Below are 22,408 nucleotides of genomic sequence, written 5' to 3' on the forward strand. Positions count from 1 at the left end.
TCCTACTTGAGTGACGCCACCACTGTAGTTCCGACCAACGTTTATAAATATATTTCAGTTTAGAAACTCGCCGCCGCGGCCATTGAACGCAGCCGGCCCGCTGCGGTTCCTGACACCGCGGCGCTGCAGTCGAGAATTGCGCTATCGTTGCGAGCGTCGTCTGCTAGCTCCAACGTTGCGCTTGTGCAGCGGGCTTAGCAAGCCGTCTGATTTTATTACGCCCGTTGCAGCTTTTAAATCTTAAGCGCTCCACTCTGGTGTGTGATGTTCTTAATGCGTGTCGCAACGCACCACTGTATTATTTTCTACGCATTCGGAACATTCGAGGCCACTAGCTTATGATTTAACTGCGCCCTGCACACCCAGCCCTCGTTTGGTTTGACTGAAAGCGCGCGCGTGGCCTTGATAGGAAGGGAAATGTTTTCGTTGCCAATCAGATGTCCTAACCCAAATCCATTCGTGTTTTGATTGATTGCAAGGTTTAACGCGCCGACGCAACGCCGGCGTTTAGACGCGCCGTAGTGGATGGCACCGGATTAATATTGACTACCTGGGGATCTTTAACGTGCGCCGAAATCTCGCACCGCTGACCTCACTGCGGGTGCACCGAAGGCAGAATTTCATACTGTGCACAAGTTGCACTATCGCTTCAACGTCTTTCTGGGAGCGTACCCGCACGTCAACAAGTGACTCTTGCAGCAGTTTTCCGTTCGCTGAAATAACGTATACGTAAGATCTTCTCGTATCACAACGCTCTTCATGATAGAGAAAACACCTGCGCTCATCCCTGTCTGGCAGAAAACTGCTTGCCGGCTGTTTTCTGGTTCATCTTCCACAATTGACAACTGCCAATTCCGAACTAGCCGCAGTGAGGCACTGTTCTCGATAATGTACGCGAGATCAGTGCTCTCGCAATCACTCGGAAGCTCATTTGGCTCTTCGGGAGGTGGGTGGCAAGACACAGTCTCTGCACGCCGACAAACACTTGCTCTCTTTTTCGGCGACCACCGCCTCTTCGGTGCAGAAGACAGATAGCTGGGTAAGTTCGGGAATTGCGTCGGAACGACACCACTTTTCAGAGCCCATGCACCCCGCTCAACCTCCACCCCTTCACCATTGATGATATGCTTATATATTTTCGTGGTGTCTGCCGGCTGAAAGTGAACGTCGCACACCTTGCATGTTTTGCTGAGCAACTTATCAGCGCGGGGAATAGCTCTTCGCCACCTGTCAAGAAGCTCGGGGTTCGACGGTGGGGCAAAAAAGTGCCGCTTGTCGGGGTTACTCCTATATCCGCTTGTGCAGCCAGGCACAAAACACGTCGGCATGTTGGCTGAATGTTATGGCATTTCACATGTGAAGCCTGGGACACGGTGAGGAATCGGACAGCACTTCGTGGGGGAGAGCGGCTGGCCTTGAACGCCGGCGACTTTGTTGACTGTTCGTAACAGCGAGCAAATCTATCATCGGCAGTCGCTCACTCACAGCACAAACACAGTTCACAACCTCAAAACGAGAAGAAAACAACGAGCAAATCTATCGGCAGTCACTCACTAACAGCACATACACAGTTCACAACCTCAAAACGAGGAGAAAACAACGAGCAAATCTATCGGCAGTCACTCACTAACAGCACATACACCGTTCACAACCTCAAAACGAGAAGAAAACAACGAGCAAATCTATCGGTAGTCACTCACTAACAGCACATACACAGTTCACAACCTCAAAACGAGAAGAAAACAACGAGCAAATCTATCGGCGGTCACTCACTAACAGCACATACACAATTCACAACCACAAAACGAGAAGAAAACAACGAGCAACCCCACAGCACGACCCAGAAAACCATGGCCACTGGCACACCGAAGCGCTCGCCTGCACCGGCTGGCCCGTCGGCACCGCGCAAAAGTCGACCGCAGCGCCCTCACACCCCCTAGGAGTAAGACGCGCCCGGCTTCGGCGGCGGAGTTTCGAAACTGAAGTAGTATCTATAAACGTTGGTTCCGACGACCGCCATTTTCTAAGTGACCGCCGATAATCCGACTGGCACGAGAAATCTAGGAGGTGTTGACACTACTCGGGGTGCCCGCCCGGCTTTTTCTAAAGCGGACCACGCTAGAAATGCAAATATGACCGTCACGAACGAGTGGATTCCTTCCTCCATGTGACATAGAGTTTCCCAAAATTAACTAGAGGGAACTTTGTCGCTGCGATCGTTCAGCGTCGCAGCGATCATGGGAATAATGGGTAGTCAACGTTTTTAGATACTTTTCAGTTTGCAAACTCGCTTCGAGAGGCGGCGTCGTTTTGTCGTTGTTGCGAAAGGTGGCGCTGGCGTTCCGTTGAGATCGGTTGGGAAGCAATGAGTGGCGGTGACGCTTGCTTCGGACACGTGCTTTTGGTGTGTTGCTGGCGCTCGCACGTTCATCACGCCTGTACTTCCAGCTTGGACACGTCTAAATCTAAATTTTTCTTGCTGGTTGCGTTGGATTAGGTTCTGCGGTGTGTTCTGGGTGGCTTCATCCTCACTGTGCATACTTATGCGTCGTCATACGGTGCTGCACAACTTATCATAGTGGAAACAACGTTCGTGACTACTTTATGGTGCTGCCATCGAGACGATGTGACGCCGCGAACCTCGGTCAACTCTGGCTTCGCAAACGTCACTGTGTCCCCATGTTTTGTCGACGACAGAGACTTTTTCATTGGGCGGCCTAAAGTAACGTGAGCTGGGAATTGATTGTAACCATTCAATCAACTTAGTCGAGGTATAGTTCTGAATGGACGGCCACGATTCTGAATACACATGCAGTTGAACCTTTTCGAAAAACGTTTCGTAACCCCTTTTATGTGAAATAGTAGATGATGTGTCTTCACATACTTGTGTCTCAACACGGCAGTTTCAGTGACATCAAAGCATGCCATCTATAAAGGCAGCCTGTTAACTGCTCACTAATTGACTCTGGTGAAGTACTTGTCTCAACACGGCAGTTTCAGTGACATCAAAGCATGCTATGTATAAAGGCAGCCTGTTAACTGCTCACTAATTGACTCTGGTGAAGTACTTGTCTCAACACGGCAGTTTCAGTGACATCAAAGCATGCTATGTATAAAGGCAGCTTGTTACCTGCTCACTAATTGACTTTGGTGAAGTCGTGGGCTGATGCATTGTGCCTGGCTTAAGCCTGCGCTGACAGTTGTTTGAATTATGTGTTTATTTAGACGAAAGCCTTAAGTGCCCCTTGTGAAACGTAAGGTTTGCCTTGAAAAATGTGTGCAGTACGAAAATTTACAAGACCTTGGTGAGGTTAATAAAAACATAATAAATTAGAAAAGGCAGGGTTCAAGCCAAAATCTAACACAGGCACTCGAGCATTCTGCTACAGAGCCACTTCAGTGCTTAAAAAGTGCTGCAAGATCCTATAGAGTATTCACTAAGCTTATCTACAAGGTGTGGCCAGTGAGTGCCCAAATCTGGCCAAAATAGCCATCGTTCAGTGATCTGACATATGAAACTTTGATGTCTTGTTAAATGATGAGGAAATGAAAATCCACAGCAATACACTCAGGCCAAGCACCTTGGTTGTGGTATTAAGATGACTGCTCGTGACCACAGTTACGGTGGCTGTGGCACTAAAGCTCCTTGTGGGTGACTTTATGTGCATACCTTCTGTACAGTTGTCACACCCAAGTTGTCTTGTTAACAGACGTAATCTCACGTGGCACAATTGCACCTGGCATCAGCCTACATGAATTTAGTTGGATGCTGACAACACGTGGCCGGGATTCTATCCTGCGACCCAGCCGCCGAATGCCTTAGCCACTGTGCCACTGTCAGGGGTCCAACACAATATTGTGACGTTGGGTTGTTTACACTCTGGTCGCGTTGGTGTTGCCACAAGGGGCTCAACACCTGCAGCCATGTGGCACTTACTTTAAAATTGATTTTGAACATATTCTAGGCTTTATTTGCCTTTGACATTTTATAGATGTTGTATGTGTCTCAAGATAAATAGATCTAACTCATTATCTCATCTTCAAAATTTTCTGTTGGCACTCCTCCAAGTGCATTGTAGTAATGATTATATATATATATATATGTGTGTGAAAAATGTAAAAGAGGCTGAAAAAACACAACTTGCATCCGGTAGAAACTGGACCTGTAACCTTTACAGAACCTGCCATATTTCGATACATAGGTCGGAGGTTAAGCCTCTGCAGTATGCAAGTTGTGTTTTTTTTAATCCACTTTACATTCTTCACACCTATAACTTGCAACTTGTGGATTTTACCTGCCATCAGGCTACATGATTTTACTTGGACGCTGACAACACTTTACAAGAGTGTTGCAAATAAAGGAACATGTGTGAGAGCAACATTAGCAGCTTAAAGTTTTCGTGGAATACTTACGACAAGTACCCTAATAAAAATAACAGCTAATGAAGGCAAGGAAGGTACAGGGGAAATTACCTTCGCTGTTTTACTGTTTTAGATTGTTTTGATTTTTTTTTCCCGACACAGCAGGACAAGACTGTTGGCATGAAGCGGGCAACTGTCATTCAGATGTGCGCTTTAAAGCCTTTATGATCATGTATCCTTTACGGTGAATGTTTACATTGTTTGCTTTTTGGTTATCATTTAAAGAGAAAACTGTAGGGCGCTGCTGCCAAACTATAGTATAGTTTGGAGTGCAGAGTAGATGATTCGCCTGTATCAGTCGGTCTGTCAAGCTGCTGTCCACTTTATTTCTGGTTAGCTGTAATGATTTCGTTTTTTTTTTTAGTTTCGGTATTGAAAATTGCATTGCTAGCGAGTTTTTTTTTTTCCATAGAGGTAGCCACTTGCATTCCGAAGGTGAAACTTGGCTGGTATCATTGTCTTCAGCAAGTGTGCACAATTTAGTTGCAGTTGGCCTTAATGGCCGGTGAGTCACTTGAGTCGAAAATTCAGTATAAGGTAACTTCAGGAATACGGTGACGAGAGTCGGGGGCTGATACACCTGCTTCATTCATTTCAGGAACCTGCAAGAGTGGCAGCTACAAACCTAAGTGAATAAAGCGGCTGCTTCTGGAAGGGGGGCAGATGGAGCCACTATGTGACCAGTGCATGCTACATCAATGCCAAGGCTCCTACACATCAGCATAACTTCTCAGAATGCATGATTGCTATTTCCTTGTATATTCCTTTAAGGTGGTCCCATTTTTACCAAACTTGACATTGATGCATGCAGAAAATGTAGTAGATATAGAATTAGGAGATATAGCTTATGCAGTGGTGCACTCTTGGTTACATAAATATCGAGGAGAGTGAAAATATTTGTATCACCCCCAATTTCATATCGCCAAAGAACTAGCAAAATAGATTTTCAAACCACAAAAAATTCCCAACAGTTTCCATTAAGTTGTGCACAGCAAAGCATGGGCCCGTTGCCACTCATACTTCCTGTTAACGGACATGTCTAGCTGCAAGATGCTCGAGCTGCTCAATGTGTGTGTACTTTCTTAACGCCATGGCACTCCGGACACAATTTCTCTCCCCTAATTTTTTCTGTGCTATGCTTTTCTCTTTGCCTGCTCACCACCCCATCTCTCCACCACACTCGCTTCCCTTTCCCACTCCCTTGTTATGTTATGCTCTGCCAGTGTGCCTGGATAGCCGAGTGGTTAAGATGCTCACCTTCAGATAGAGGGCATCCGGGTTCAAATACTCCCTTGAGAAGAATTTTTTTGCGGTTAGAATTCTTTCTTTCTATGTCTTTCTCCCTGTAGTTTTCATGTGTATCATGCTGTAGCGGCGAATAGCGGGATTTGCCTAAATTTTGTGGAACATGATAGAAAGTTTTCGGGCACAGTCGGGCCGCTCTAGAACAGCTTCAGTCAATATATATAGCAAAGCACCTATTCCATAGTAAGAACTTGTCATATTTTTGGGACATATGTGAACGAACTACCATGGTACAATGAAGTTCACTGCCTGCGGGAAAGATGCACTGCAGGTCAATTGAAAACTGACAGCCATAGTCTGCTTCACTGTACAGTAAAACCTTGTTAATTCGAAGTCACTGGGCCTACAAAAATATCTTCGAATTAAGCGAGTTTCGAAATTCACAAGAGCGGGATGCAAGGAATTTCGTACCATTCAAAATAATCGGGGTGGTCGTTTGCTGTGCCGGCTAGTTAGCAGTTCCAAGGTTATGTTTTTCAGCAATACGTAGTCTTGATTTTGTCAGAAACACAGAGAAATGGCGGGGCTTGCTGTTGCCACTGAGAAAAACGCTGTCGTGATCAATTGAAATGTGCGCTTGCGAAAAACATCTTTACTACAACTCAGTAGTGACACACGGGCAGTATGTGGCCTGCTCCTCGCTGCGTCAGCACGTCATGATGCAACCATTTGCCCATTTTTTCTCGTAAAATAAAGAATTTAATAATGGACAGTGACGAAATTCGCCATGTGTTTTGGCTGGAAAACATCACCATTCAAGCTTTCGGCTCTTGCCCCGCCGCCGTGGTCTAGTGGCTAAGGTACTCGGCTGGTGACCCGCAGGTCGCGGGTTTGAATCCCGGCTGCGGCGGCTGCATTTCCGATGGAGGCGGAAATGTTGTAGGCCCGTGTGCTCAGATTTGGGTGCACGTTAAAGAACCCCAGGTGGTCGAAATTTCCAGAGCCCTTCACTACAGCGTCTCTCATAATCATATGGTGGTTTTGGGATGTTAAACCCCACATATCAATCAAGCTTTCGGCTCTAGTTTTCAATGTAGGCGTTGCAGGCAAGAACTCGGCCAGCTGTGCAAGTGCTCGAATTGCTGGAGCAACCACCATACGGAGGTTCACATACATCCCGGATTTCTCCAGACTGTCCTTTATTAAATTCTTTCCCACAAAGAATGGATAAATTGTCACACGCTGACGTTGTGAGATGCATGCGACATGCTGCCCGCACGCCACTGGTGTGCTGCAGTGAAGCACGTTTTGTTTTCCACAGGCGCATATTTTTATATTTTTACTTTTTTATATAATTATATTTTCCGTAAAGGAAGAAGCGAGGCAGGGGTGCCTCAGCTACCACTCATTCGTATCGCTGAAGTACATTGCCTAGTGCTCCATCGTTTCTGCGAATGTGCAGCGAAATCGGGAACGGGCACACTGCCAAGTTTTCAAATTAGCACCATTCAAATTTCCAGCACCAGACTTGTGCTGACCGCTGCTTCAAATTATGCGCTCAAACTTGCATTTCAAAATACGGGATTGCGGAAGTACTTCGAATTAAGTGGGATTTCGAAATAACCGAGTTCAAATTCACAAGATTTTACTGTAGTAGGTTTTTGCTGCTCGAAGGCAGTTCTCTAGTGCAACTGACAACTGAATATTACAAAGTTTAAAAACAAGGTCTTAATGCAGGAGGACACGTCGCCAGGAGAGAAGGGAAAGTTCGCACAAGTATTTATCGAGCATCAATTCATACATGCAGGAGGCAAAAGTCTCGAACATGGTTAGAAGGGTAGCAGGAAGACCATGCACATTTACTCCTTCTTGATAAACACATGGGGGACAGCTTGGAAGATAGAACACAAATGTATAGAATATGAGGCGTACAGCCAACCTCTCAGCTTAGCTGAGCTACTAACAACACTAAACTGCTGCAGTAATTCTCCCCCAGGTTCCAAATGTTGAAAAACCTACCCCTTGAAAGGCAAATAACCTTACTTTCCCTATACAATGCTATCTGGTTTTCTGACACATAACTTTACTTCTTGGAAAGAGGTTATTGTTATTTCCATTTTAAAACAGGGCAAAAACCCTTCTTTTTTTACGAGTTATAGGCTCATCATGGCACTTGCTTGCTGCCTCTGTAAACTTTTCAAAAAAATGATAAACCGCTGACTTATACATTTTCTTCATACAAACAATTTGCTTGAGCAATTTCAGTGCGGGTTTCGAGAGGGTACATCTATCACCGACGACCTGATACGTATAGAGGCACAGATCCGAGGCATTTTCGTCCACAAACAATACTTTCTGTGTACCTCGATATCGAAAAGGCTTAAAACACAACATGGTGCTTTGGAATATTAGGAGACCTGTCTTCTCGTGATGTGCGTGGCAGAATGTTTATTATAATGAAAAGTTACTTGTCCAGTTGGACATTTCGTGTCCGAGTTGGCAGCATACTTTTCCAAATATTTGTCCAAGCAGGAGTGCTGCAAGGTGGTATACTTAGCAAGGTTGTACACTTTTCATTATAAAAATGAATTCCTTGCACTTGTCCATTCTCAGCAATACATTTTACTGCACGTATGGTGATAATGTCCAGATTGGCTTTGTCTTGTAACGTGGTAATGCACTAGTGACAGATTCAGCTGGGTTTGAACAAGGTCTCAAAATTAGCAGAGGAAAACTGATTCCAACAGAATCCACAAAAAAGTATGTGCGCTTTGTTCTAAAAAAAAAAGGGGGGGGGGGCGGCATTCATTCTAAACCTGTAATTCAAGTGCATGGTCAACGTCTCGTAATGCCAAAAACAAATTCTTAGGCCTAATCTTGACACCAAGCTAACTCTCGTACCACACATAAAGTACAGTTGACTCTCGTTGATTCAAACTCAAAGGCACCTCTGAATTTTGTTTTAATTATTGAAAGTTTCCAGATGTACAACTTCAGGTGAAGTGACACCACACATTATGATTAGGCGTAGGACTTGAATCTTAACTGCATGCAATGAACAGAAAGCAAAGGTGTAAGGTCCACAAGTTTATTGGCCATTTACTGGCGATCAGACCTTTTATTGAAATCGTGAATTGCCAAGTGCTTCTTCACGATTTATCATGCATGTGCTTCATTTCAAACATTTGTTTACTAGCAAAGCCTGTTTCCTTGAAGGTTTGAGGTGCTTATTTTTTATTTTTACACTGTTATGATTTGCATGTATAAGCATGTAAATTTTTAAATAGTAGTGGCAAAGCAGCAAATTTTTTCTGGTATATAACCTCAAAAAGTATTAATTAACCGAATGGTGGGGTTTGAAAGAATTTGGAAAGGCTAACCAAAAAAGTGAATTTTGTTTGAATTAACAGAAAGTATGAATTATGAGCTTGAATTATTGAGAGTCTTCCATATTTAAATAACAGGTGCACAAAAGTGAATGTTCTGGCAGTGTTGTCACGCGCTACGTGGGGTAGTTACAAGAAGTGTCTGATGAACTTGTATCACAGCCTAAAACGCACTCGCCTAAACTAAGGGACAATAACCGATCAGTCTGCAACACCTACTGCCCTAAAGATGCTTGACCCTGTACATCATTTAGGCATTCACCTCTCTATGGGTACTTCTCGCACCAGCCCCATTGAAATCCTGTTTGTAGAATTGGAGTGGCCGCTCCACTTGCAGAGATGTTACATGTCCTTTCTATAAAAGTGAATGCAGACAAGGAATACCCTTCACATTTTATAATTTATGACATGTCCAGTTTTGCTCGGTTTTAAAACTGGCTTTCGTTGAGACAATCTTAGTCACTTCGCTTGAGGTGCCTAGAAGAGGAAACCGGTGTGCCACTTGAACACTGTTTGATGGCTCCTGCAGTGTGTCTGCCACCATGGAAGTGGCAGATGATAGATTGCCACATGTCCATTGTACATAATGTCCATTGTACATATTTGCGCATACTTTCGGCGACTGTACCAAATATCTATCGCCAGGACCGTGGCCCGCGTGATGCAACTTCAAATAAAAAATATTATGTGCTACTTACTGCTAAGCAATCTACGTGGTCGCTGGCAACGCCTGCATACGCTTCCAGCTTACTAACAAGCCACAGCCGTGTTCTCAGGCTGGGAAATTTACATTTCCGGCGAAGCGTTAGGTGGCTATAGCAACGCACTTCTGTCTTGAAGTTTGTCGTCCCGCCGATAAGGCTGCGGTCAGCGACCGTTAGGCGCGCAGCATTACTTTATCTGGTCGATCACGTCTCACGAGCGTCTAAAATATTTTATTTATATTCTAGGCACTATAGTTAGGGTCTAAGCGCTCTGACTGATGGCATAAACTGCACTTAGCTTGCATTTCTGGCTGAGCATTGTGGCGCAGCCTGACGCAACAATTGCGAATTCTATCAAATTGATGCAGCTGTTTTTTTTTAGTCATTAAAATTTCTTTTGATCACCTTTTCAGTAAATTGACTGTACAGAACCTGCTGAGTTAAATCATTCTACAGCTAGCAAAGAGGGCAAAATGCAAGTTTTATGGCTCTAGCTTTCCTACAACAAAAGTTTTTTTGATTTTAGTGTTAATAAAAATTTGTGTTGTCCTATAGTTGCATGTGGCACTTTCTTGCACTCGCTAATTAATCCCAGCTGCGGCTGCTGCACTTTCGATGTAGGCGAAAATGCTGTAGGCCCGTATGCTCAGATTTGAGTGCATGTTAAAGAACTCCAGGTGGGCAAAATTTCAAGAGCCCTCCACTACGGCGTCTCTCATCATATTGTAGCGATACTAAAGCACAGAAGCTTTAGGGCAAACTTGTGCCCTCGAGTTGACTGTGAGAAAACTGCGAGTCCGTCGAACACCAAGGAAGTCTCGAAACACCTTTTTCTTCACCAGAACCCCAAGTACGTGACGCATGCACGGCACGCTGGGTCTGGCCAGGTGCACGGATGGAGTTTTGCGCCTTTGACATGCCCGGCAAGTTTTTACGTAGTACTGCACTGATGCTAGTAGCTTAGGCCAGTAATATCTCATCTGAATTTAGGTGAACGTACGGCTCGCACCCATATGGCCAGATGTCGGTTTATCATGACATGCGTGCCAAATTTCTTCTCGCATAAATGTGGGTATAACAAACAAAAACTTTTCGCATTTGGGCTCGAAGTTTCTCTTGTAAAGAACATTTCTTGAAGGCCGAATGAAGGGAGTGCTCGGAAAAATAATTCGCGGGACTTGAACATAGAGTCCTTGCAGCCGTTGTATAAGCAGTAGCGAATCCGGGTCATCTTGCTGTTGTTGAGCGATTTCCGATGCGTTCGCAGTGCCGAAGAACGCGAAGTCTTCTTTCTCTGACACACTTGCGTCGACTGGTGCGTGAAACAGGTAGTCAGCATCGCTGTGTTTTCTGCCGGATTTGTATACCTCTGTAATATTATACTCTTGCAGTCTCAGGCTCCATCTTGCTAGTCGACGTGACAGATCCTTCAGGTTTGCCAGCCAGCACAGGCAATGGTGATCACTGACTGCTTTGACTGGTCTGTCGTAGATGTAGGGTCGAAATTATACTGATTGCCCAGATGACTGCGAAACTCTTTTTTTCTGTTGCAGAATACTTCGCTTCAGCTTTGGAGAGTTAGCTGCTGGCATAGGCTAACACTTTCTCTTGGCCATTCTGCCACTGAACTAGTACAGCGCTGAGGCCGACATCACTTGCATCGGTATGAACTTCAGTGCTAGCTGTCTCATCAAAATGGTCAAGGATTGGAGAAGCTTGCATACGTTTCCTTAGCTCGTCAAAGGCTTCTTGTTGTTCACTTGTCCACATAAAGGGCCCATCGTCTCTTGTTAGATACGTTAGAGGTTCAGCAATATTTGAAAAATTTTCCACAAGCCTTTTATAGTATGCACATAAACCCAAAAAGCGGCGTACTGACTTTTTATCTGTGGGCGTCGGGCACCTGACGACAACCACTGTCTTTTCAGGATCTGGGCGAACAGTACTAATGACATGCCCAAGGAATCTCGGCTCTTCAAAGGCGAAGTGGCCTTTTTCCGGTTCGATTGTCAAGTCTGCCGAACAGATGGCTTCCGGTATCATGCGCAGTCGCTCTAGATGTTGGTCAAATGTTGCGAAAATTGTGACATCATCCAAATACACTAATTATGACTGCCACTTCAATCCTGCGAGAACAGCGTCTATCATTCTCTGAAACGTTACTGGCACTGTACACAAGCCGAATTTCGTACAGGTCATCTGGCGTTACGAATGCAGTCTTTTCACAGTCCCACTCATCCACATATTTTTCTATATCCGCTCTTGAGATCAAGAGAGGAGAAAATTTTAGCGCATTGCAACCGATTGAGTGTATCATCGATACGCGGCAGGGGTACACATCCTGCTTAGCTACACTGTTCATTTTGCAATAGTCGACGCAAAATCAAAGCGTATTATCTCTCTTTTTAACATGCACTATGCGAGATGCCCATGGGCTGTTCGAAAGCTGGATGACATCATCGCAAAGCATCTCTTCTACTTGCTTCTTTATTATTTCTCTTTTTGTGACACTTGATATGGGGGCTGGCATATCGGTCTCGCAGCCTCTTCTGTTACGATCCTGTGCTTCGCAACCGATGTCACACCTTCAATGAAGTGGACAAGCAGTCAGCGAATTCTTATCATCATCATCAGCCTGACTACGTCCACTGCAGGACAAAGGCCTCTCCCATGTTCCACCAGTTAACCCGGTCCTGTGCTTGCTACTGCCAATTGACACCCGCAAACTTCTTAATCTCATCTGCCCACCTAATCTTCTATCTCCTCCTAACCCGCTTGCCTTCTCTGGGAATCCAGTTAGTTACCCTTAATGACCAGCAGTTTACGCACTACATGCCCGGCCCATGTTCATTTCCTCTTCTTGATTTCAACTATGATATCCTTAACCCCCGTTTGTTCCCTAATCCACTCTGCTCTTTTCTGGTCTCTTAAGGTTGCACCTACCATTTTTCTTTCCATTGCTCGCTGCGTCGTCCTCAATTTACGCTAAACCCTCTTTCTAAGTCTCCAGGTTTCTGCTCCGTAGCTAAGTACTGGCAAGATACAGCTGTTATATACCTTTCTCTAGAGGGATAGTGGCAATCTACCTGTCATAATTTGAGAGTGCTTGCCAAATGTGCTCCACCCCATTCTTATTCATCTAGTCACTTCGATCTCGTGGTTCGGCTCCGCGGTTATTACCTGCCCTAAGGAGACAGTCTTTTACAACTTGAAGTGCACTATTACCTAACTCGGAGCGCTGCTCTCTTCCGAGGTTGTTGTACATTACTTTCGTTTCCTGCAGATTAATTTTAAGACCCACCTTTCTGCTCTCCTTGTCTAACTCCGTAATCATCAGTTGCAATTCGTCCCCTGAGATACTCAGCAATGCAATGTCATCGGCAAAGCGCAGGTTACTAAGGTACTCTCCATTAACTCTTATCCCTAACTGTTCCCATTCTAGGCTTCTCAAAACCTCCTGTAAGCATGCAGCAAATAGCATTGGGGAGATTGTGTCCCCCTGCCTTACACCCTTCTTGATTGGTACTCTGTTGCTTTCTTCATGAAGCACTATGGTAGCAGTTGATCCCCTGTAGATTTCTTCAAGGATATTTATATATACTTCATCGACGCCATGATTCTGCAGTGCATGACGGCTGATTATTCTACTGAATCAAACGCCTTCTTGTAATCTATGAAGGCTATGTATAGTGGTTGGTTATATTCTGAGCATTTGTCTATTACGTGATTGATAGTATGAATGTGGTCGATTGTTGAGTAGCCTGTTCGAAATTCTGCTTGTTCCTTTGGTTGATTGAATTCTAACGTTTTCTTTACTCTGTCAGCAATTACCTTTGTAAATAGCTTGTATACTACAGAGAGCAAGCTGAGCGGCCTGTAATTCTTCAAGTCCTTGTCATCTCCTTTCTTATGTATTAAGATGATGTTAGCGTTCTTCCAAGACTCTGGTACTCTTCCCGTCAGGAGACACCTCGTAAACAGGGTGGCTAGTTTTTCAAACACAATCTGTCCACCATCTTTCAGCAGATCTGATGTTACCTGATCCTCACCAGGAGCTTTGCCCATTTGCATGCTCTCCAAGGCTTTTCTGACTTTCTATCATTACTGGTGGGGTGTCATCTGGGTTACTGCCAGTTCTTATAGTATTAAGGTCGTGGTTGTCCCGGCTACTGTACAGATCTCTGTAAAACTCCTCCGCTATTTTAACTCCTATCCATATTGGTAGTTATTTTGCCTTCTTTGTCCCTTAGTGCATACATCCGATTTTTGTCTATCCCAAGTTTCCTCTTAACTGCTTTGACGCTTCCTTCGTTTTTCAGAGCGTGTTCAATTCTCTCCATGTTATACCTTCTTACATCGCATACCTTACGCCTATTAATCAACTTCGAAAGCTCTGACAGTTCTATTTTGTGTGTTGTACTTGAGACTTTCATGCTTTGACGCTTCTTAATGAGATTCTTCGTTTCCTGGGAAAGCTTGCCAGTGTCCTGTCTAACTACGCTGCCTCCAACTTCCACTGCTTACTCCGTAATGATACTCGTCAGATTATTATTCATTGTATCTACGCTAAGGTTGGTTTCCTCACTAAGAGCCGAGTACCTATTCTGAAGCGAAACTCTGAATTCCTGTACTTTCCCTCTCAGTGCTAGCTCATTTATTGGCTTCTTGCGTATCAGTTTCTGTCATTCCTTCTTCAAGTCTAGGCGAATTCGAGACCGTACCATTCATTCTATGGTCACTGCATCGTACCTTGCCAACCACTTCCACATCCTGCACGATGCCTGGGTGTGCACTCATTATAAAGTCTATTTTGTTCTTATTTTCGCCATTAGGGCTCCATGTCCACTTGCGGTTTCCTCGTTTTTGGTAGAAGGTATTTAAAATCCGTAAATTATTGCGTTCTGCAAATTCTACTTGTAGTACTCCTCTGGCGTTTCTAGTACCGATGCCATAATCTCCTACTGCCTGGTCTCCAGCCTGCTTCTTCCCTACTTTTGCATTAGTCTCCCATCAGTATAGTATACTGCGTTTTTACATTACTCATTGCAGATTCCACGTCTTCATAAGAGCTTTCAACTGAAGGTTCATGATGGCTGGATGTAGGCGCGTAAGCCTGTACCACCTTTATCTTGTATCTTTTCTTGAGTTTAATTACGATACCTACCACCCTTTCATTATTGCTATAGTATTCCTCTATGTTGCCAGCTATGTTTTTGTGAATTAGGAACCCCACTCCCAGTTCTTTTCTGTCAGCCAAGACCTGATAGCAAAGGACGTGTCCATTTTGTAGCACCGTATAGGCCTCATCTGTCCTCCTAACCTCACTGAGCCCTATTATATCCTATTTAACACCCTCTGGCTCCTCAAATAGTATGGCTAGACTTCCCTCACTAGATAATGTTCTAGCATTTGACGTTGCCAAGTTCAGGTTTCAATGGCTATCTGTCTGGATCCAGAGATTCTTAGCACCCTCTGCTGCGTTGCAGATCTGACTGCCGCCGTGGTCAGCTGCTTCACAGCTGCTGGGGACTGAGGGCCGTGAGTTGACGTATGCATGTGGGAGGTAGTGGCCAGATACTGCACCAGGGTGGCCAATCCTTCTCTGGTGAGGGAGTGCGTTCCCGGCGGTGGTTACCGGTGAGGCCGCACCCCAGGCCTCTTAATGCAGTTCCATCACCACGCGGATTTTTTTTTTAATCCGGCTGGGAGCTGCGCGGCACCGGGATTTGAACCACGGACCTTTTGCATGCGAGGCGGATGCTCTAACCACTACAGAATCGCCGCATACCTTATTCCTATATCGGGCCATATATACATTTCTTTTGACTTTCTGGGAGGTTATTGTTAACAATAACTGACGCGTCGACGTTGCAAGTAACTCGTGGAGCGGTTTATGTAGTTATTAAGCTGCACAGTTCGGTCGTGAACTCTTGGAAATTAGCCATACCTTGGGCGACGTGTTGAGATTGATTTCCCAAATTGGTTAGGACGTCTGCGCGACCATTGGCTCAATCAACTAGGGCCCTATTCACGATAATTTCCTTGCTCAAAAACAGGCTTACGTTGTCATCGGCTATACCTTCGCAGTCGTGAAATGCCTTGTTCTCTACAAGCACCATTATTCGGCAGCGTGGCGGCACCGTTACAGCATGAACAACACACAGAGCAGTAAGGCGTCGCTCGTCTGCTTCTTTGACAGGCATGCCTTTTTCGGTCCGCTGCAAACATAGCATCGTCACCCTGAAACCGTGATGCACTATCTTCATAACTTGTTATCAGCGGCCTCACCTCTACAGGTCACTTACTTCAGTTTTACAGGTGACCTGCTTCTCCACAATGGAAACACAAAGGTCTGCGCTCATGATCACGCCAGGTGTCACTTTTTCGGGGCCTTTGATCCACGTAGCGAGGGACGCTGCGTGTTGGTGGCAGGTAGGAGGTAGCCATCAGTTCTGGTGGGGGAGGAGCGCTGCGGACTGTCCGTGGGTAAGGAGCCGTCATCGCCATTGCTGCATTGCTGTGCACCGCGGGTTGCCTGAGTAGATGGAGGAAGGAAAAAAACTTGGGAGAGGCCCTGACATCACTCGTTGTGAAGCCGGAAGTCGGCCATATTGACTGGGCAGATTCTTTTTTTCTTGTTTACATCCGAATGTAAAGCAAAAAGCGTGACTCTCTCTCCGGCTTGGAAAGCATGTGGGCTGCGCAGCGCGCATGTCGTGATGATTCGTAACTAAAGAAACAGGGCTCAACACTATGGGCCAGCGCGACAGCTTCGGCAAAATCATTTTGTCCGAGTAATGACAGCGAGTAACAGCTCGCCACCAACGAAGCAAGTACAAGAGAATGCGGGCTAGATGCACTGACAACGACAAGCGTTTTCGCGTCATTAATTCAGCAACTGTACAGATATCACGATTGGTCGTGTGCCTTCTTCTACAGTTGCATTTTGACACGAGCCCGAGGCAGTCATTCTATGACACAGCGCCTGGCCACTATGCCTGTGTTCCGCATGAAGCTCACTGGCATCAGAGTTCTGCGATTGTGGTGACTTTGAGCACGGTGGAAGCGACACATGAACGCGGTTGCTCTAACGTTGATATTACAATCCTGGGGGCGAGTGTAACAAGCGGAACAGAAAAGGTGTTTTATTACGCACATGCAAGTTGTTACTGTACACATACCAAACACGAAACTACGTATGTGCACATGGTCCTCATTGCGTCTTGCTGGGCACCACAGTTTCGTCCGTTGCTACAATCAGGAGCCCTGCCCAACTGTCACTGACCTGCAAGACGTTCGTTGTTTTTCCGGTTCGTCATGGTGCCCAACGCAATTTCACTGAACACTTCAAATGCTTCATCCGCCGCACGACACATAGATATGCGCTCGTTCTACGCACTGTTTAGGCCCCGTGGTGGACGAAAGGTTTTGTAAATGTTGCTAAGAGTACAGTAACTACCAGAAGAACACTCCGTAACCAATAACACGGCGCAGAGCACGGATATTGTCCACCACAGCTCAGAACAAGACCTGCGAAGCCACACATGCCGCCGCCAGTCGCGGCCGCTCACTGCTAGACCAGCTACACTGCGCAACACGTAACCATAGCAATGCCGCCATTGTGCCCAGTGAATATGGCCGCCATGATATCATTTCCTCTACGCTTTTCACGAAGCGCGCCGGCTGGGCATGCCCTCTCCAATCTTTCCTTCCTCCGTGCCCGAGTACCTTCGTATACGTTGGGATGCATCCAATTGGATGTGCCTCGCGCTCCGGCTCCAGTATGACCTGCCTTAGTTAATCTCGCACTACGTCGACTACAGACAGTGCCCCTGCAGTATGAGGTGCTCGCAACTTGCTGAGCTCTTCCTTGATCACCGATCTGATGAGTTATCGCAGGGCTTCCATGTTATTCCGCAGGCCTCCAGAGAAGACATTGGCAAAGGCACAGTATAGGAATCTTCGATTTGGCTTGCACTAGTTCAGAAAAGTGCAGGTGCAGAAAAAGCGGTGCCAAGCGGTGCAGTGAGCGTGCAGCGCCGGTCGAGCAAGTGCAGGTGCAGCCTCAACCACGCCTCGGCACTAGCCGACACTAGCGCGCGACGGCTACAGCCAAAACGAAGGCGTGAGTTGACGTGAGTGCAGGCCGGAGAACACCTTGTAGTGTAAGCCTAAAATAGCCGCCTCCGCCGCCTTGTCCGATCAATACACGGCCGTGATGGCACTTCTTGTGACTGCGATGGAATTGCTGGACTCGAGCAGCGACGACGATTCCGTCAGCGGTGCCGTTTGCAGTGACTGCGACGATGAGTACGACGATGCGTGCATCTTGGTCGCGTGCGCGTTGGTGCGCGACGATGCCAACCGTGTACCCGGGTACGAAAGCATTATCGGCAGGTACCATGAGTATGAATTCAAGCGCCTCTTCAGGCTGTCCAGGGAGACTTTTGATAGTTTCAGGGCCAAGTTCAAGACTTCAGCCTTCTACCCAAGGGCAGTGCAAGGCCGCCAACAAATCAGTGCCGAAAAAACATGCCTCATAGCGCTTGTGTACCTAGGCTCACAAATATCTATGTACGCCATAGGCGACAAATTCGATGTTACCGAGTCGTCTGTTCATGTTTGTGTGACACGGGTCGTTCACTTCTTACACGCTATTAGCGATGAGATAATTTGCTGGCCTAGTAGCGCGGAAGTGACCCGCATAAAGAACGGCTTCCTCGCCAAAAGTAAAGGCAAGGGCCCAAGAAACACCATCGGCTGTATCGATGGATCACACATCGGGATACTCACTCCAAGCGAATCTACGCAGTCTTACTTCAACCGGAAAAAGTGGCCTTCGATAATCCTGCAAGGAATCTGCGACGACAGGAACAAGTTGCTGAACGTGTTTATTGGGTTTCCAGGTTCGGTTCACGACGCCCGTGTCCTGAGGGAGAGCCCCTTCTTTGCACGCGCAATTCAGGAATGTGAAGACAATTATATACTGGGTGACAGTGCATATCCACTGATGCCATGGCTCATGACCCCATTCAAGGACAATGGAAGTTCTTTTCCTACGTGGAAAAAGAGCTTCAATAAACGACACAGTCAACAACGAGTGCTTATTGAGAACACCTTCGGCCTGCTTAAACAGCGTTTTAGGAGGCTCTACCTTGTTGATGCAAAAAGTGTGCAACAGTGCTGCTATATAGTTATGGCTGCGTGTGTGCTACACAACATGTGCAACGATGAAAGGGACTTCCTTGAGGAACTTGCAACGCTTCCCCAAGAAGAAGATGTGGGCAATGATGAAAGTGAAGGAGATTTTGATTGCAGTCTGCCAGGCTACAGTCAGTCTCTGCGAGAGTTCATTGCAAAGGAACAGTGCTAGAAGTTCATCTTTGCTTCGCGATTTATTCAGTGTGCAAATGTTTTGCGAAGTGGGGTGCCGCGTCTAGAAGCAATGTTTTTTTTTAACAAATTAGATGGAGTAGACACTGCTAGTGTTATAAAAGTTTATTGCCCATATTATAACCCGTCCTTATTTGAGAGTACGTCGATCAACCGATCGAATCGCTGCATGCGCTCATCATGCCGCTTTGCCTTTGCCTCTTCCCATTTTTTTCTTTCCTCCAGTTGTTTCACTGCTGCCTCCTCTTGCTTAGCTCTCGAAGCTTGCATTTTTTCTAATGCCTCCAAGAGCGGCGTGACTTGGGACCTACTCTGGCGCTTCCTTTTTGGCGTTGTGCTGCTCCGAACTTTGGATGCTGTGTTGCACTCGACTGGGACTGCTGCATCTTGAGGTGCTTCAGTGATGCTGGTGCTGTTGAAAGTAATTGTACAGGTGCCATGTCATTTCCAGGCTACAGCACAAATTAAGTAATTTTTACTTACTCTGGACTTGCACTAGGCAGGATTGTTTTTCCAGGCTCCAAGAGCAGCCTTGGATTTACACTATGTTCTTTTTCCAAGACTTCTGCCAGCTCTCTGTAATAGACACTATGAGAATCACTGAAGATATGAAGACACAATCGTAACTTACTCTTCATATTCACAGTTCACACGGTGGTGACCTGAAGAATTGTTGTCTTTTTTTGACTTTTTATATGCTCTGTCCAGCGACTTCCATTTGTTTTCCACTTGTGTGGCAGTCACGTTGCACAAGAACTCCGTATTGATGGCCTCAGCCAACTTCTTCCACAGAAGCCTTCTTGTGCTAAACAAAAAAGCAAAGCACAGTTAGTAGGAAAGAAGGAAGCGACGTAACGTGACCCAAGTCTTGCAGTAGCACATGAACCTTTCCTTAGTACTTCATATGTGTAGCTTTCAGGGATAATTGCTAGGGATGTTCGATTATTCGAAAATTTTGGATAATGAATCAAACAGCACTGTATTCGGTTCCTAAGTCGAATCGAATTGCACATATTCTAAGTAACAAATATTCTTTTAATAATCGGCACTGGCGGGAGAACCCCAAAACAACGAAACAGCTACAAGTCATTCTTTCAATCCCTAATGTGACCTGTACGCAGCCCAAGCTTTTGCAAGACTACCTACACTATATTGATTGTCGAATGAATGCGCTTCTGAAAGCTCCATTCTTGCTCAATTTTTACTGCACTTTAGCTGTATCGCATTTATCAGCTCCTGTCTTCGTCTTGTAATAACCAAAGGTGGGAACTACGAGTGCTTGCAGCTTCACGACTAGCAACAGATACAAGTTTTGCGTTTGCGTAAATTGTTCTTGCAGATGTAAATTTCAACGCCCATTGTTATCCGCTTTTAGTGCGCAGGCCATGTTGTGATGACGGGTTGATCTGCTCCGTTACATATTTAGTTGTATCTGCAATGTTTGGTTGTAAATTGTTTTGTTTTTGTGTCCCAATTTTATTTAAAGTGAGGTGACAAAGTCTCACGTTGATAACGCTAGTCAATGCCGTAGTTGAACCTACAATTACAAAATGTTACGAATATTCTAGTTCCTGCTGCATACGAGATTACCTTAGTTTTCGTAATTGTGGTATTTTGAGTAGATTCAAACTGACTGTAATGGCCTTTGTCGAAAGTTTGTGACTATTTGTTTCAAATAAAATGTTCTGTTCTAAGGCTGTTTTGAAAATGGTCTACTTACTATTCAAACAGTATTCAATTACTATTTGTATTCTATTTGGTGCCATTACTATTTGACTCTTACTTGATTAGGTTCCGAAATTCACTATTCACACACTTCTGATAACTGCGAACGTTCTTTTTGTGCGGGAAGCATTATGTTGGAGAAGTTGAACATTGTGTAAATCACTCTTTTGGATCATAAAGCTTCACTAAGGAGACAGCCATATTCTAACCTGTCTTTGCATTGTAAAACATGCAGCTGCGCAACCTTGTTTGCTGACACGACGGCGCAGTCTAGGTTCAAAGATAGGGTAGCACGTGTCAAGAAGCATATCTCTTTTAACAATGAGCTGCACCATCTTGAAAAGTGGCAGTGCGAGAGAAATGCGGACAGACAGTGAAGACACAAGGACTGCAGGGCGAGACTTGCTAGAGATGTGCCTCAGAATAACAACATGCAATTCCCTCTAGTGCAAATTCTCAAGGCAGCACTACACTTGCAACATGGCTTGAGCTTGGAGGTGCTGCACCTTTTCGGCAAGACAGCGGTTGTGCAATGCCCAACACAAAAGCACCGTCGCTGTTTTTGAAGATCACTTGACTTAATGAAACATTACGAATGCCTTCGTTGTGTATATATGTGCGTGACTATACATACTGTTTGTGTGTATATGTAAACGTATATGTCACAGTCAGGCGCATAGCCAAAATTTTTTTTCAGTGGGGGGGGGCAGTAAAATGTAAATTGCTGGCAGTAAAATGTAGGCAACAATAACCATCGCCATTGTGAACTTCATGCGCCCTTATCTTGTTGGTGCTTGCCTAGAGTGAAACGGAATAATAAAAAGCTGCAAATAATTTTGGACATAGGATGACATACCGAAGTGCCCTGGTTTTTCCCACCAAGTCCTTCATTTCCGAGTATTTGGCGATGAAGAACCTTGTTTTTCGGGCGCTCCAAAGCTCTTCCACATCTTCAGCCGACGCGGCTGCTGCTGGAAATGCGGCTAAAGCCCCATCGCTGTCAACGTCGCCGTCGCAGGCAGGAGAAGGCGTCGGCGGTTGTGCCGGAGGGGGGTCATTTTCACGATTCCCTGCCATGAACCGCAACGTAACGCGCTTGCCGTCTGCAAGGGCGAAAACCAAGATTAAAAATACCGACATAGCATAAGCAATGCTACGAGGCTGTTTGCTGACCGACTACGACTCCTGGCCGCTAACCACGTTTTTTGGCAATGCATGCAGCCTGACTTACCTGATGCCTCATAGACGTAACCGTTGGCGTCCGTCATAAATGACCCGTCGGGATTGTGAAGTGCCTTAACTTCCTTTTGAACGCCCTGAACAACTATTTGCAACGTCGTCTGCTCTGGCCTTGGGGGGACGCCCGCCATGCTGCACTACTCTGCACCTGCTTTGGAGTGCGTGCACGCCGGTACAGAACTCGTCAGGAACTAGGCTTACACCTAGACAAAACGAGGGAGCCAGTGCAGAGGGTGCGACAGAGGGCGCGCGCTGCTCCGGCAAAACGAGGACGAAGGTGCTGCACCCTTTGAA

The 22,408-nt window shown here is 45.8% G+C and overlaps 1 protein-coding gene across 1 annotated transcript; it reads right to left on the minus strand.

Moving 5' to 3' along the window:
- Positions 1–19,266: 19,266 nt before the first annotated feature.
- LOC142776490 (uncharacterized) lies at positions 19,267–22,119 on the minus strand. Its single transcript, XM_075880268.1, has 4 exons — positions 21,732–22,119; positions 19,782–19,955; positions 19,634–19,726; positions 19,267–19,562 (listed from the first exon to the last, which is right to left on the minus strand). The coding sequence occupies exons 1-4, from the start codon at positions 22,013–22,015 to the stop codon at positions 19,268–19,270; spliced, it is 846 nt and encodes a 281-aa protein (XP_075736383.1). The 5' UTR covers positions 22,016–22,119; the 3' UTR covers position 19,267.
- Between the last annotated feature and the right edge of the window lie 289 nt (positions 22,120–22,408).

This window comes from Rhipicephalus microplus, chromosome X (genome assembly GCF_043290135.1).
Source record: "Rhipicephalus microplus isolate Deutch F79 chromosome X, USDA_Rmic, whole genome shotgun sequence".
Taxonomy (NCBI): domain Eukaryota; kingdom Metazoa; phylum Arthropoda; class Arachnida; order Ixodida; family Ixodidae; genus Rhipicephalus; species Rhipicephalus microplus.